The sequence below is a fragment of the Clytia hemisphaerica genome, unplaced genomic scaffold, assembly GCF_902728285.1.
Source record: "Clytia hemisphaerica strain Z4C2 unplaced genomic scaffold, Clytia hemisphaerica genome assembly, whole genome shotgun sequence".
Taxonomy (NCBI): Eukaryota; Metazoa; Cnidaria; class Hydrozoa; order Leptothecata; family Clytiidae; genus Clytia; species Clytia hemisphaerica.
Genome location: NW_027103829.1, coordinates 464,478 through 481,371, shown reverse-complemented (window position 1 = coordinate 481,371; position 16,894 = coordinate 464,478). Strand labels below are relative to the sequence as shown.

At 33.6% G+C, this 16,894-nt stretch overlaps 1 protein-coding gene across 1 annotated transcript; it reads left to right on the top strand.

Annotated features, from left to right (window-relative positions):
• Positions 1-304: 304 nt before the first annotated feature.
• Positions 305-16,645, top strand: LOC136806791 (retinoblastoma-like protein 1). The gene is made up of 26 exons (XM_067063369.1): positions 305-503; positions 709-833; positions 2,228-2,416; positions 2,601-2,665; positions 3,572-3,700; positions 5,150-5,304; positions 5,421-5,485; positions 6,257-6,403; positions 6,600-6,639; positions 6,885-6,952; positions 7,055-7,156; positions 9,105-9,186; positions 9,327-9,410; positions 9,628-9,684; positions 9,907-9,992; positions 10,217-10,271; positions 11,162-11,224; positions 11,524-11,689; positions 11,889-12,128; positions 12,404-12,680; positions 12,925-13,099; positions 13,543-13,842; positions 14,025-14,081; positions 14,526-14,631; positions 15,007-15,065; positions 15,885-16,645. The coding sequence occupies exons 1-26, from the start codon at positions 339-341 to the stop codon at positions 16,059-16,061; spliced, it is 3,234 nt and encodes a 1,077-aa protein (XP_066919470.1). The 5' UTR covers positions 305-338; the 3' UTR covers positions 16,062-16,645.
• The last annotated feature ends 249 nt before the right edge of the window (positions 16,646-16,894 follow it).

Sequence of the window (16,894 nt, the reverse complement as noted above, 5' to 3'; positions counted from 1 at the left end):
ACTAGGCGCATGGACCAATTAGATGTACTCGCATACATACAGGGAGACATGATTATAAATAAATTGATAGTGAAATAAGTATTTGATCTGGATATCCAGATTTTTGCCTTTGATAACAACACAGTTTTATTGCCCTGGAAATTGAAAAAGTATTCAGCAAAGAGAAGCTTTTACCACGTTTATTTGCAGCTAAAATTCTTAGTATACGTCTTCAAAAACTATACTAAGAACTTTGAACCTTGGCTTTCTTGTCCAAAAGTCCAAAAAGAGTCCAATTTCTACTTACAGTATTTTGATTTTTCACAGAAACGTAAACTATATACTGTACTGAATTGAAAATGACAAACAGTGCTATGATGGATGATCACAAGGATGCGCATGATAACATTTTGGAGATACAACACAAATTTACAGAAATATGTAGCAATCTAAATATTGAGTCTTTCATCACAGAACAAGCTTGGGATGAATTTAGACGTATCAATGGAAACGTCACTCTTGAGGTAACCTTGTTTGCCTTAAACAGAATCCAAAATTAAGAATCAAAACTCAGAATCTCTAATAGATAGAAATATTGAAAACTTTAGGATGGATCAGATAATGTTGGATCAATCAGATTTGTTGTCTTGTCTTTAAAGTGTCCATTTTTATCAGCTTTTCTTGTAGACTTTTCAAAACTGGCTGACAGATTGCTCTTTTATTTCTTAGGGAAACCAGATGCATTGGTTGATATGCTCGCTCTATATATCGATTTTGAAATCCTCTCTTAAAAGTGGGCAAAACCATGCCAAAAACATTCCACTTTCAAAGTTATTGTTTTCTGTACAAATGAGGTAAGTTCAAAATTTGATTGATTGTTACAAACTATGAAACTATGATCAGCTGACAATTTGAAGTAAAACAATATAAAAGATAAACTGAAAAATTTCACCATCATTATCTTGATCAGAAAATAGATGACGAAAGTTTTGATGTTAAAAATTCTATATTTTGTGTACATCTAACACATCCTTCAGGAGAAATAAAATTGAAATTCACAAATCTGCATCTAATGTTAAAAAGTAGAGAGTAATTACGGCAATCAAAATCGTAAAAATTATTGGTATAAAAGTGTTCATTTAAACATGGAGGTATAAAGAAAAACAGTAGTTGAATTTGTTGGTAATTGGTCATTAAAGTCTTTTTAATTTTTCATAAAATGTATCAAAAGAAATTCTAAGCTCGTCCAATGAAATACGACTTTTTAGTAGAACTCAAGTTTGCTCTGAATATTCTATCAGTATTGAAGATTTCTAACCTTCTAATATACAAAAATTAAATAAAACTTTGTCCACGAAACAAGTTATGTTCAGTTTCGTTATCCGTTAATTTTTTTTCTGCAAAGATATTTTCTCAAGTCAGGAAATGAAAAGTTCTTTATAAGCACACACAATTTCAGACTCAATTTGTAGACATAAAGTCGCTGGAGAATTTTGGAGGAAAGTATCAAACAATATTCACCATTAAGAAAATATTGATCGAAAAATCTTATCATTTGAAGGTGATGATGATGGATTGCCAAATTTACAGGGCTTTTTTAGTCCAAATATTTTCTTACACCAATGTCAGAAGCAATGGATCTTGTCTCTTCTAATTTCTAACACTTAAATGAGCCAATAAGATTTCACCTATGGATAAAAGAGCTTATTAAAAATGCACGATATTTGAGGTTATGAGCCTGCATACATCGTAACTTTTTTAATTGTAGGGCGAGCTTGGTTACAATAGCATTTTAACATCAAAACTTTCATCGTCTATTTTCTGATCAAGATAATGATGGGGAAATTTTTCAGTTTATCTTTTATATTGTTTTACAAGCTATGGTTTGGTAGTTATAATAAAATGAGGTCAAAACTTTAAAAAAATGTTGTTATAATATTTTGAAGCTTTTCATTTTCTTTAGTGAATGAACTTTATTATGTAATTTTCCATTGTATGATTTGGATTCTTGAAAGATTTGAACATTTCAAACAAATCTCTTAAGATTTAAAAGTCTAACTCTTAACATTTAGATTTAATATGATTAGCTTTCCTTTTAAGAAAAAGTTTGGTCAGTTAGGCCCTTAGAATAAGAAATAGATGTTCTATTTATATTGCCTACTATAAATAAAGATTTTGATGAAAAATGCATTATAATACAGTTTCTTTTAAACATTGGATTGTAAAAATTGTTTATTTTTATTTTTAGCTTACTTCACTTCTTCCAAAAGGCTCGAAAATGGTTAGATATGGGTAGATATGGACCAAAATTGAATGAAAAGATTGAACAACTTGAACGAAATTTTTCAGTTTCTTCAATAGTATTTGAAAAATATTCTGGAATCTTCAAGCAAGTCTTTCAATTAGATCATGTTGAAACTATCAAACGTGGAAGAAAGTGAGTCTCTATTTATTTTGATATAATTTTCTTTTTTAACTTATATGTTCTGATTATCAGAATAGTAGCTCTCAGAATAGTGTTTTCCGATTTAAAATTCATTTAAAAGAAGGATTGTTTTACATAATCAAATTAATAATAATTTATATAGCTGATGATAGTTTAACATATTTTTCATTTTTAGGAAACATACTGTCAGCAGCAAAGATATCTTTGTATTCTGTTGGACATTGTATGTCAGAACAAAAGGTTATCTATTCTTCAGTTTTTCTGTTTGGGTAGAAGAAAATCATTTTTTAATGTGTCGTTTTTGCATTTTTACTGGTCTATATTTCATTAATCTAGCCATCCACAAAGTAAGACTAGTACTTAGAACAAATATGTTATATTAAAACTTCAGAAAGAGCTACTTTGTTCTTCTCCAGCCATGGCATATGAAGCATTAATGTGTCATCTTTGCTGAGTAGACAATTAGTTAACCACAGTTTAGTGTCTACAATTTATTCATGGGATCATCCCCCCCCCCCAGGAAGATGGGGGGGGGGAATCAGATTTTGGTGCCAGGGGGGAATCAGATTTTGGTGCCAGCAGGGAGTGAAAATTTCAAGCTTGATGGGGGGGAGGCGAATAGGGGGTATATTCAGTCCTCTACCTCGTGGGGGGAGTAATAGGATAAATACAGACCCTCCTGCTGTGCTTGGGCATTCAGGCTTATGAGCCTGTCTTTCTAGGGATTTTGAGAGTCTTTTTTTTTTGCTATAGTAGCTTGCGAATTGAGGCGAGTCTGGATCATCACTTTGCAACCCTTATACAATACGGCTAGGGGGATTTCCCAATTGGGGGGGGGGGGGCACAAATTTTAAAGACAGGTGGGGGGGGAAGGCCAGATGGGGGATTTTAGCTCATATTAGGGGGGACCAAAAAGCTGGAGGACGGACGCCATGTTATTCAATCAAAACTAATGACTGACATGGGGAAATAAGAAGGTGACAGAATGGTTTCAATAAGTTAAAATTGTCAGCACCAAGTTGTGGTCTACTTATCATTTAAGATACTGCATTATTTTGCTTCAGCCAAGGACTTTAGCTCTATCTAGGGTTACCGAGTCTGATGATTATTCAGCTTTCATAAAATGTATTTATTTCCTCGTTTCAGTGAGATACCCTGATATTACTGATGATCTTGTCAATTCATACCATTTGTTATTATGCTGTATTGACCTTGTATTCACAAACGTTGTACTGTTGAAACAGATCAAGAATTGTATAAATTCTGACTTCTCTGGTAAGTGTTCTAAAATTAATCTAAAAATCTGTTGTTTGTGTGATTTTGAAATTCAAACCTATCCGGAGAGTAGAGGCTTTTTAGCTCTTGACTAGCCATTAAGTGAATGAGGGCTTTTATCTCTAGACAAGCCATGCATAGTAGACAAAGCCTTTGTTAACAGGAATTATTTTGCTAGCTGGGATCGAAAGAAGGAACTAAATAACAATGAGTATGTGAATATTCTTTCATTAATGAGATTGTCATTATATTGCTTTCACCTTTTGAATCAAATTTGAAGTGTCTTACTCGGTGTTGGGTGAAAGTTCAATTAATTACTGGAAGAAAAAAGTCAGAGAAGGTGGTGAAACTTTCACTCTGTAGTTCCTTAAGTTGAGATGACCCACTAAGGGACCCAACCCAATTATAAAACTTAAAAAAAAGGAAATTTGTAAACTTTTCGTCTAGTTTTGAAAATTTTGTCTATATGTCTATAAAGGTGAAGTGTTGCAACTCTGAAAATCTTAAAATGATAAAAAGTAGTTTAACTTGAGTATTCTCAGGCCATTTTTCATGCCCTCTAAGCGTTTGGTTATCAGACGCTGCCTCTCTTGAAATTATTAAAATGTTGATAAAAACAGCCTTTTTAGTGGAAAAACACTGGAAAAAGTAACAGGACGCCTTAACAGGACCTCATATCATATACCGTTGGAAAGGTTTTTTCATACTGATTCTAAAAATCATCATGATATGCATCTCAAAATGGACTGGGTCCGTGAAATAAGCCATAGGAGTAATTTACAGACCAGAACGGCTCCCGGGCATACAAAAAATATTTTTCGTCTTCAAAACATGTCATATGATATAACGTTGGAAAGGTTTTCTCACACTGATTCTAAAAAACATCACAACATATATCTGCAAATGGACTGGGTCCGAGTTATGGGCTACAAAAGTAATTTACAGACCAGAATGGCTCCTGGCCATAACTCGGACCTAGTCCATTTTGAGATACATATCATGATGATTTTTAGAATCAGTGTGAAAAAACCTTTCCAACGATATATGATATGACATGCTTTGGAACAGAAATGAAAATTTTTTTCGGGCATGTAGACTGGTCTGTAAATTACTTCCGTAGCTCATAACTCGGACCCAGTCCATTTTCAGATATATGTTGTGATGTTTTTTAGAATCAGTGTGAGAAAACCTTTCCAATGATATATCATATGACATGCTTTGAAGATAAAAATGTTTTTTCTTGCCTGGGAGGCATTCTGGTCTGTAAAATACACAAACAGGTGTTCCGGAAGTGGGTCAGAGGCTTAAAATGTTTCTTACCCCCTAAGGTACCACTGTACCAAATTTCATGCTTTCTAGTCAAAAACGCACAATTGATGCACACTTTCCCTGGACTATTTCTAAAATATGGCCTGATTCTTATAGAAATTTTGTTAATTTTTCTTTCAGGCCTACCAGACAAAGAGGATTTAACCGTCACAGATATTCCTTCAATTTCTATTATTGATGTTCTATGTCAGCTCTTTGAAGGTTTGGCTATTGAAACTAAAATTATTCGAAGACAATACCTTGGTTCCTTGATAGAAGAACTGATAGGGAATGAGGTAATTTCTGAAATATAAATATGAAAATTTGAAAATTTAATAAAAGAGTTAAGGCTCTCACTTATTCTTTTACTTTGATAATATGCTATGAGCAACTAACTTTTGTTTAATCTTAGAGTTTGAAGGGTGTCAGTGGACATAATGCAGGACTATTGGATGTTGCAAACTTAGAATATAACTTGTAAGTTTATAATAGAAATTGCTTTTTTTTGTAAGCATCAACATAATATCGGGTGTTTCAAAAAAGATTGTGAGAACACTAAAAGTGTTATAAATACAAACTTTTTGCCATTCGAAAGAAGAAAGACTAAGTTAAATTTTGTGCTATCATACTTAATATTTGCTTCACTCATTCAAAAGTTATAAAGAAGATTCGAAAAACATCTCTTTTTAACACCTACAGTTTCGAGGGCCTTTCGAATGTTTTAATTACCTAAAGAATGAAAAAAAAAATTGTTAAAATCGAAAAATCTTTATTACAACAGTTACAACTGTGAAGTGACCTCTTGTACAAAATGAGAAAAACTAAAAAAATTGATCCACACTTTTTTCTCAAAAATTATGCTTTTTCGAAAGAGATTTTTTTCGAAATCTCTTTATAACTTTTGAATGCATGAAGTAAATCTAAAGTATGATCGCCCCAAATTTAAGTTGGTGCAAAGCTTAGATTTATAACATTTTTAGATTTCTCACAATATTGATTCAAACTTGAGCACTTTTTTTTAAACATCCGCTATAAAACAAAAGTATTGTAGATGAGCTGTGTTTTTCTCTTTGGCTCCTCAAAAACCTTTCATACCCTTGTAATAATTTTATAATCTGGCAGGTCATTTTATATGCTTTTTAAGCGCCTGGTTATCTGAAGCTGCCCCAAAATTGTGGTAAAAACAGCCCTTTTGAGGAAAAATACTGTCGGTCTGTCTTGTCACTAAATTGTATCATTTTTTCTCAGAAAATATTTAAATGACTCTTATGAAGAACATATAACTCAAGTTGGAGATTTTGATGAACGGATTTTTGTGAAAGAAGATTCAGAATCACATATTGGTACACCAACAAAACGTGTCACTGCTTTCACGGAAGTTGATGAAAAAGAAAGGTTTAAATCTTTAACTTTATATACTAATATAATATCTTTGTTTTCTAAAAAAGAAAAGAAAGAAAGAAGATCCTTCAACAACGTCAGTATGAAGAACTGCATTTCTCATCTTGTGACGATTTTCCATAAATTTAGCAAACGTATTATGCCCATAGTGATATCAGCAATCTATTTCATAATTCTTATTTGTTTTTAGATCTATGGTCAAAAGGAACCTTCAAGAATATTTCAACACAGTGAGTTTGCATTCATTAATCTAATGTTAATTTTTTAAAGGAAGACTAATTGTCGCTCAAGTTGTTGACTTACTTTCCACATCATTTTAACTTTCTGTGACTTAACTTTGAGACATTTTATTACAAAAGTTTTAAACTTTTGTAGGAGGCAGTCTTGTTACTATTCAACCATAACTCCCTGTTTCATTCAATGTCATTGAAAGTAACCATGGATTTGAATTCAAAACATTATATTATTCTTCTAGGTGAAAGGTTTCCCACCGCAAACGCCTCTGACTGGAAGACAATGGCTCAACGCTAAAGAAATGCAAAGGTTAGACCTCCTTCCATTCATTCTCATATAGTGATAGGTCATTTTCATTATCAATATTTTGAACAGATTTTACGTAATACTTTATTACTTTTATATTACTAGCAAAACAGAGCCACAATCCATAATAAATTCAATAGCAAGAATTCAAGAAATAGTAAAAGGATTAAAGCCAGCACCGACAGATAACCTCCGTAACATTTTAAAGTAAGACTGCTTATATATTTGTTGTACTTATGGTAGGGGACTCTTTTTAGTGGGGGGCCTTTGAATTAGTCCTGGCGCCAAACTGACCAAAAGAGTGATGTTACAGGAAAAGTCGTTAAAATGGGTGAAATATAAGCGGTATTTTATAGTCTATTTCGATGGAAAAAAAGATTCATGCCATTGGATAGAGCATGAAATTCTGAGCAAAAAAGTATACTGCAACATGTCTCATACTCAAACGTGCATAGAAAGACAGTTTGACAGTATAGGGCTCGTAGTAGTATACTTTTTGTTCAGAATTTCATGCTCTTTTTTGATGGCATCAATCTTTTCTTTTGATAATAGGAAATTTTTTGTCAATCTCACAAGTGATGCTTATATGGAATGGATTAGAGGTTTTGTTTTTACATAAGTGTTCCCATTTCATGTCAGACGCATATTTAATATCAGAACAGTGTCTTGCTATTGTTATATTATGCTGATTTAAGCAAAAGATTGATTTTCTTTTCCTCTTTCTGACCAATCTTGTTCCACATCCGTGTCAATTCAATGTGAAAGAGCTTGTGAATTAAAATTGACGAGTAAGCAAACAATATCACTCTTATTTAAAAACAAATCCTTTAAATCATAAGTGTTGAAGTAAAACTCATTTGCTTATTGCCGACCCAAAAAAATATCAGCGTTTTGATTGGTCGAGAGCATCGAGATATTTGCGATATTTCATATTTCTCTAGTATGGAAATATGACCGCGTTGACTTTTGGGGGACTGGGTAAGCGGCGGGAGAAAAATCAAAACAAAACAGCCGAAAAGAACTGACTTTCGGATAAACTTGGGAGTCAAAGGGAAAAACGCAACAAAAATATTTTCAGATTAACTTTTACTTTGGAGTTCTTCCATAAATAACACTAAAATCAAATCTGATGAACTAAAAAATTATAAAACTACTTGAGACCACCCAAATATTTTCAGCTTTTGGTATAAAATTCGTCCGTGTGATAACCAAACAGTTTTTTATCAATGCATACAATAAAAAAACTTGAGATTCCTGTATGTTTGCCAATAAGATTTCTCATAACATAGCAAGGGAAGTGAAAGTGTCTTGTATTAAACCAAATGACGAGTGATTTTTATAAAAGTTTTCTCCTAATTTTCGTTCTCGACGAGGTACGTCCTTGAATTTACAACTCAACAATCATTACATCTTCCTTCTAAAATTCGAAACATTTAAAGCTTGACGATAATCAAGAAAATATCCAAATTGTTTTGCTCTTGAAAAAATGTTGTTCTTCAACCATTATTACAAGCATACATTTCCATCATGGAACTCCTTTCCTCTGCTATTCTTTTCCATGCATCGAAAGAAAAACATAGAAAAAGACTGAATGTTATCAATAAAATCAATCTGATTAATCCAATGATGAAGGGTTTCTTCTCTATCGAAACAATACTGTACAACATCTGCATTTTGAATTATCAATCTCTGAAAAATCTCTGCAACTCTTCAAAACAAAACTTCTGGATCGAAAATGATCGAAAATGCTTCCCTGTTTTGTTTTGTGTGAATATTTTCGGCGGGAACATATCGAATGTTTTAATGTTCGAATCTAACGTTCGAATTAGATTTTCGAATAAAAACATTCGAAACTACACCGCAGAAAGAAGCAAGGCGGAAGTAAGTTTTAAAACAAAAACAAAAAGAAATTTATATCAGGACAATTTTTTTGAGTCGACAATAAATTAGTTATCACATGACTTCTCGTGCAATACTCGATATTTTACTCGTTCCGAGATTTTACCGATATTTTTCCTCGCCTAAAGGCTCGGAAAAATATTACGAAAAAATCTCGGAACTCGTAAAATATTTCTCGTATTGCACTCGAAGTCATGCGATAACTAGTACTTATTATTAATTATCTTTCTCATTTTCTATGATTATTTTTTCACAGGTCATTCAAAGAAAATCCTGAGTCGAAACTTTCAGATGAAATAACAAGACTGTCAAATATCTTCATTGAAGAATACATCAAGGTGACATTTCTTTTGAGTGATAGTTATTAGTGTCTTCTTTGCGATTACACCACCTCACAATATTGATTGTATAAATCTTTGATTAATTTTTATTGGATTGACTTAACCACTGAGTAAACATATTTCATTTTCTTTTTCAGCCTTCCAATAAATCTAGTCAAAATGCACAGAGTAATGATTTTGCAAAGACCAGACTTTCACTGGCTTTAGTTTTGTTTTATAAGGTGAGTCAAGACTTACAACATGCCTTATTCAAAATTGAAATCTATTTCAAGTGTTACCTACTTTGATGAGAACTTCGTCGCCAATTTTGAATTTGATTGAGCTACTTCATGGGTACAATTATCTTAGGCTCTCATTGGTCTGTTTGGGTTGAATTGCAAAGAAAAATGAGATTGGTATACCTCTTATTGTATACGTGTTGAATTCTTATTTCTCTAGATTTTGGAAACGTTTTTGGAATTCGAGAAAAAGAAATCTGCATCCGCAGACTTATCGGTAAATAGGTTTTAAATTAAACCCTTTAATCGTTTTGGTTGATAATTCAATAGAAATAAAAACTCTAGAGAAATATTAGATTATCTGGAGAGATATATATCTTTCAAAACGTTATTCAGTAGAAATTACAAGAACTAGGAGAACTTCTACAATAATCTTTAAGATGATTTGGAATTTTGAAATAACCATCTTTATATTCCTAAAACATATTTTTATTTTCAGGTCTTATTTGAAAATGACATTTTTGTCAAAAGTCTTCTATCATGTTGTCTGGAAATTGTGATTTACTCATACAATAATTCAAATAGGTAACTCCTTTTTAAAGTCGAATTATTATCTAGGACTCAACCCTCCTCCCCCTCTTTTCAACTCTCTTGTTTGTCATCAGGAAAATAGTATTAAGCTGTCCCTAGTTTTTCTGCAAACTAGATTTGCAAAGTATTCCTACTTATCCACATGATGGTATATTTCTGTTATTCTATTCAGTTTAATACGTTTTTAATCATTTTTATTTGTTTTTTTTCTTCTTCAGAATCTTCCCATGGGTATTAAATGCATTCAAATTAAAACCATACCATTTCTTCAAGGTGGGTGCATTTGTATCAATCGTTCCTTTGAGGTAATCAGCGCCTCAGGGATGAAAGAACTTGCTTGACTGTCACTATTTTGAAATGCTTTTTTATCGACCGCGCACAGAAGACCAGTGGTAACTTTAAAAGACAGACCTCCGATTAGCGGCCGTTTTCTTGTCAAATTCTTATAAAAAAGTGTCCAAAAGGCAGTTGGACTCAATTAGCAAATATCCTCATTTAGCATGGACAAAAAGTTTAGCACAGAATGGTTAAAAACTAAAACTATTTTCGGATATGAAAATACATGTAACGGCAGCTTTTGAAATCCTCTATTTCAAATATCTTTTTGGTTTGTTTTCGAAATTTTATTTACCAAAATTCAATAACCTTTTATGGACCAGTAAAATTCAGTGTTCCAAGTTCTTCCGTCTCAGACGGATTTCCGTCTCACAGAAATTGTTGTCAAAGTTTTCCGCCTCAGTTAGAAATGGTTATTTCGCAAGAAATAGTGATTTTATTTTCTAGAATAATTCCGTCAGAAAGAAATCTTGTATTAAAACTGTGTTTATAGATATTATTATTTTCGCTGTATGATAGGCATTTTAAGAACATTCTGAGTTGTCTTAATTAACAAATTTTAGTGCCTTTCTAGCCAATCTAGGGGGTAAAAAATCTGAAAATTTTCTGGCCCTTGGCCCCAACCATGGTGGGGCCTGCGGGTGTCACTGTATGCCTAAATATCTCTATTAATAAATTTTCCTTCCACTGAATATTAAGTGAAGTTGGACCCTCAACTTCATAACTACCTCCCCTGTTACACTGTAAAATAAGGTTTAACATGTTTAGACCTCAATGGGAAACCCATGTACTCTTCCAATTAGTGGATTCACCGTATTTTTCTCTAGATTATTGAACTGGTTATACGCAGTGAAGACCTTTCAAGAGATGTTATCAAGCATTTAAACAGGGTTTGTACAAAAAAATTAATGCTTTAGAAAAAATCTCTCATCTGTTGAGACACGTGACAAATAATGTTAGAATTTTTTCTAGAAGGTGAAACTCCTAGGCCATCCAACATGGCAGTTTTAAGAGTGGCAAAATCCTCTGAATGCAATATTACAAATATTGACACAAGATTTTGCTTTGGTACTTTGAACAGCTTTGAATGATATTAGATAACGATACTTCAGCTCAAAATGTTATTTTAATACGTTTGCTGCTTGTTTACGTGCTTCTCATAGGACTCGTAAATTTTCTTGTTTTGTAGATTGAAGAACAGATATTGGACAGTTTGAGTTGGAAAACCGAATCACCAATCTACACATCCATCAGCTCGCTTGGTGTACCGAGATGTCAGGATGTGTCTGCTGATAATGGAATTATGACACCTCTTATTTTCATGTCTCCCACCACTTTGAGAGTTGGGAAAGATGGTAAGAATTTATTTTTTTGCAAACTCTCCTTTATTCTATGAATATCTCAATTTGAAACATGGTCTCTTTTTGTTTCTAGGGCCAATACGAAAGGTTTCTGTCAATGGACATTTTTTGACTTTAAAAATATCAAATATCCAACATATTGGTTAAAAAACAGCTAATATTGTTTTTATGAATCATTGTTCTTGTCTTTCAGCAATACAAGGCTCACCCATAATTTCCATACCGCAGAAAGGAGTGATACCTCCGCCCTCGCCCGCCCGTAGGAATTTATTTGGTTCAGCAGCCAAGACAGCAGGAGAGACGCCTTCTAGCACCCTCACCATCTCAGCACCGCCCTCCAATAACCAACCACAAACACCATCGCAATCACCGAAACAACCTGCACAAAGCTTAAATAAAACAACCACCGCTGTTGTACTGCCTGCTAAAACAAGTAACAGTTATTTTCTTACACAAGAAAAAATTTTACCATTTGATTAAATGTCAGAAATTCTCAAGCGACTAGTCTTTTGGAAAGCCCGGTGAATATATATGTCTTTTATGCCGAGTGCAATATTCTTCATTTTTGTTTCCCAAAAAGAGTTGTTGAATTAATTTTTATTGTTTACTTCTTTGGTTAATTGTCTACTGTTTCGTTCATATAAAGTAACCTTTTATAATAGTACTATTGGTGACAAGCTCTTCTCATATTTGTTTTTAATTGTTTAGTGACACCAAATGTAAATCCTCTACCATCAACAGTGCGCTTTCCCATCATGCTTCACTCACCAGGTTCCAGTCCTGTTCGATTCTACGCACTCGCAAACAAGCCTGGTGCCCAGCCTAAATCTGGTATCATCAGGATTCAGGCTAGTCCGAGTAAATCTGCAGCAGCTAAAAAATTCGGCTCACTTGGTATTTTCTTCCGCAAGCTTTATCATATGACGTATGTACGATTGAAAGACCTTTGTGAGAAATTGGAAATCGGTGTTGATTTACAGAAAAAGTAAGCAGATTTTACTCCTTTTGTGTTCTGTCTTATTGTCCTTGCGGAAGTGCTGCTCAACGATATATCATTAACAAGATACTGGCCTCACTTTCCGGACGTCTAATAGCGTGATAAAATCACCTAACAATTATTTATCACAAGTTGCAAGTCTATCAAGATCCTTGCTCTATTGAGGTTTATTAGGGTTCTAATTTTATATCTTCACTTTTCCAGCTATAAATGATTCTGCTTTCAATTTTAGGATTTGGACGTGTTTCGAGCACAGCGTTGTTGAGAACAATGACATGATGCGTGACCGACACGTCGATCAACTATTGATGTGTGCTGTGTATGTGATGGCCAAAGTGACCAAAGATGATAAATCCTTTCATGAAATCATGAGATGTTATCGAACACAACCACAAGCGTCCAGTGAAGTATGCTTCTCCGTTTATTTTATGACGAATTTTCATATGTACTTTTATTTCGAAAAACTTTTTAAAACCCTTCAATGGCTTGGGCTCTGAATTGCTGAATTTTCCGCCCTATTATAACTAAGGTTGTCAACCTAACCTAGCATAATTACACGAATCTGGTTGGTCGAGAAAAGTTTTAAGATTTAGATGATTTCTATGAAGCTTGTCTCTGCTGTACCTTTCCTTTAAGTATCTTGGTCGAATCATAGTTGACAACTACCTAGGAATCCCACATTTAATTCGTACAATCAACGATTAATCACTCGTCCTACGGACTTGAGTAAATTACAGTTTTCTCCTTGCTACACAATTATACTCAACAGTACAATAAGTACAATCAAGGTCGTAATATTTAGCTAAAAAAGAGATATTCCCACGAAATCTTGTTTATCTTTTTTCGACAGGTATATCGAAGAGTACTCATCGAACGCTTTATAAGAACCGATCCAGCTGCTCCTGCATCCGAAAAAACCGAAACGGAGAAAAACGGGGAAACAGAAACAAGTGAAGAAGCAGCAGAGAAGAAGGGTGATGACCAATCGAACGTAAAGCAGGAGGAGAGCGAGCAAGATGGCGGAGATGTAGTGATGAAAGAGATCAAACAAGAAGAAAAAGAAGAAGAAAATAAAGAAACAGTTGTCAACAACGAGGATGAATGTACAACTCGTGATGTGTATAATGATCTCATACAGTTTTATAATCTGGTTAGTCCGTTTGATTTTTTACAGTTTTGTCCGACCTTCTGACTTGTTTTGTCAGGTGTATTCTAAGGAACTTGCTAACTCATATTTTGATGTCATTTATCGACTTCCCTTGACAATTTTTGACTTGTTGACTACAACAAGTATAAAGAATTTTTATTTTAGTTCAATTTTTGTTTTGATAGGTATACATAAAGAAAATCAAAGAATTTGCATTGAAATTCGCATCGAATAAAGTCACGGTAAGCATTTCTCCAATTTTGATTAACTATTCCTGCGTCCTGCGTGCTCTTTAACGCTTTTCTAATAATTTATGCCACATAAAATACTTTCTCGAATTTACATCAGCCTATAATTCGAACAATTAGCTTTAGAGCTCCAATCTCTTGTATCCCTAATTTAGCGTTCTACATCATTTGACAACAATCGATACTTCGATCATTAGTTTCCGATTGGAAATGCGAATAGGTTTCGATCACAGACTTTCACCGTTATGGACTGTGTTCGAATTCCAAGGACTTCCAGACAGAGATGATAGTCTCTACCTTCATTGATATAAACCACGGACCCATCACATTTAAGCCAATTATCGATTCTTTTTCAATGGATCATGGCTGGATTTAGGTTTCTTGAATGAAGCTTTTGTTGTTGTTTTTTCATGATAAAGACATCTTTCTTTCTTGCAGCTGGACGCTCCACCATTGTCACCTTTACCAGTAACGCGACGACACAATCCTTCACCTAAGAAGCTCTCCAAACAACACCAAGTCTTCATATCTCCTATTAAACCAAGTATGGTGATAACTTATTCATCTTCGTGAAATTCTCGTCTGAAATCTGTTCTGTTAAGATATGAAAGTTTTATTTCCGTGTTAGTAGTAGGAAGAGCTCATAACCCTTTCAGCGTATTTTTTTATTCTCTCTATGTTCACCGATAGCTTAAAATGACTCTGTAAGATGAGTCTACTTGCTGTGGTAATTAAGAAATCAAAACCAGTATCATGTGGTCACCGTTTTCTTTCTTGGCATTTCTTGACAAGACCCCTTCTCATGCTCTAGTAAGTTAAACCACAGAATAAAAACAGATATCCAGACTCTAAAACTTTGAAAGTTGCCTACTTTCTGGTCCTTTTTATGACTATTCCACCTACTTCATTTTCTATTCAGACATTCAAATGACACCGAGGAGTAAAATGCTTTATTGTTTTGATTCTGACTCGCCAAAGGTAAGTTTGAACATCATGACACCATAAATTTCTGTTAATCCTTAATCTTTGTTAACTAAACAAATTGTCTCTTTAAGACTTTTGAAATTATTGGTACTATCATTTAGTACCGGTATTATCATTCGAAATACCGTATCACGAATATTTTTCCAAAAGTTCGCACGATATTCAATACACGTATTTCCTATTAGCGGATTCATGTAAAAAAGTCACGAAAAACGTCGAGAAAGTCTCTGATTGGCTGAAATATTGCATATACAAGCACATTTTTCAAAATGTCCAGAGTATGAGGTAATCTTTGCATGCCTCCGCCAATCAAAAGTTTGTTTACTCGACGTTTTTTCGTGACTTTTGCATGAATCTACTAATAGGAAATAGGTGTATTGTTTTTCTGAGCTCCGATTGGTCAATTTTGCTCAATTACATCATAATTTCGAGATTTGACCATTCACATTGATTTGACGACACACTTTTCACTCGTATGGAATATGAATTCTGAAATGTAATCTAGTCTAGGACCACAAAAAAAAATTTATTTCGGGTATACTTGTAGTTTGCCTACGTTGAGGTTTCGTGAAACTCAGCAGATTTCAGACATTTATTTAGTACTTGCATATATATCAGTCGGCTAAATCTTATATCATTTTCAAAAAAAAATTTATTTCGGGTATACTTGTAGTTTGCCTACGTTGAGGTTTCGTGAAACTCAGCAGATTTCAGACATTTATTTAGTACTTGCATATATATCAGTCGGCTAAATCTTATATCACACACCATTCAGAAACATTCTTAAACCGTCAACTTTTGTATTTTGTTTAGAAATTGGACGAAATCAATCGAATGATAAAAGGTGGAACTCGGCGCCGCGTTAATCTCGACGATCCAGAGACTGGACCGAGTTTAGCAAAACGACCAATGAACGGGCTAGCTAAGCGCGCCCAAGAATTACGTCACGATCAGATGAACGCAGCTCGAATTTTACTAAATAACAAATAATGATGAAAATATGACAAAACTTTGTGTAAATTTCATGAATTCTACAAAAATTCTCAGAGAGACATTTTTTGAGAGCTGGAACTTTTAGACTTATTATTTTGTATATTTTTTTTGAAAGAGTTTTATTCTTTTATGTAATTGGAATTGAACGCGTGTTTTCGTTTTAACTCCTGAAATGTCTAAACTTTGTCTTCTAACTCTTCTTTCTCTTTGGCTAGTCTTATAAAGGATTTTCTGTATTTTAGTGCAACACTGGCCCTGGACAATTGAGAATTTTTTAACGTGCGACACATGAGCTAGAATTTTGATTATGAATTTTAGATGTGTTTCATTATTTCATTTTTCCCCTACACCTTCTATACCTCAAATTTTTTCCTTTTCAAAAACCTGAATATTAAAATTCATTTACTCAAATCGATTTTACTTACCGCTTATATATTTGCTTTTTTTCTAAATTAGATTTTACTACAATAATTTGTGTATATTTTTATCTGTAGCATCTTTAAGATTTTGCTGCACAAAGCTATTTGACAATATATTATGTTAATGAATTTAATGGAAAAACACAGTCTATGAAATTTAAAGCCTTTGATTGAACTTTAATTTGCATTCCCCTTTTAGACGACTGGAAAATTGAATTTCTTTTCTCTTGTCGGCTTGAAATTTTGGTTGCTCCTACTTTAAAGCGATCCAGCTCTTTTTCACGCTAACCTAATTACAGCATTTCTTATTTCATTTAGCGAGCGCTCTCTGGACAAGAAAGCGCTAGAAGATTTAAAAAAATTCCACTTCGTATTGCGTTACGGCTCAAGAGTGTTAGCTCCGTAGTCAGG

Bases quoted from the DNA above. Each gene is read 5' to 3' on its own strand.
- LOC136806791 (XM_067063369.1), top strand. From the start codon at position 339: ATGACAAACAGTGCTATGATGGATGATCACAAGGATGCGCATGATAAC. The intron at 5,486-6,256 runs GTAAGTTTATAA...ATTTTTTCTCAG, and splicing joins GCAAACTTAGAATATAACTT to AAAATATTTAAATGACTCTT. The intron at 10,272-11,161 runs GTGGGTGCATTT...ATTTTTCTCTAG, and splicing joins AACCATACCATTTCTTCAAG to ATTATTGAACTGGTTATACG.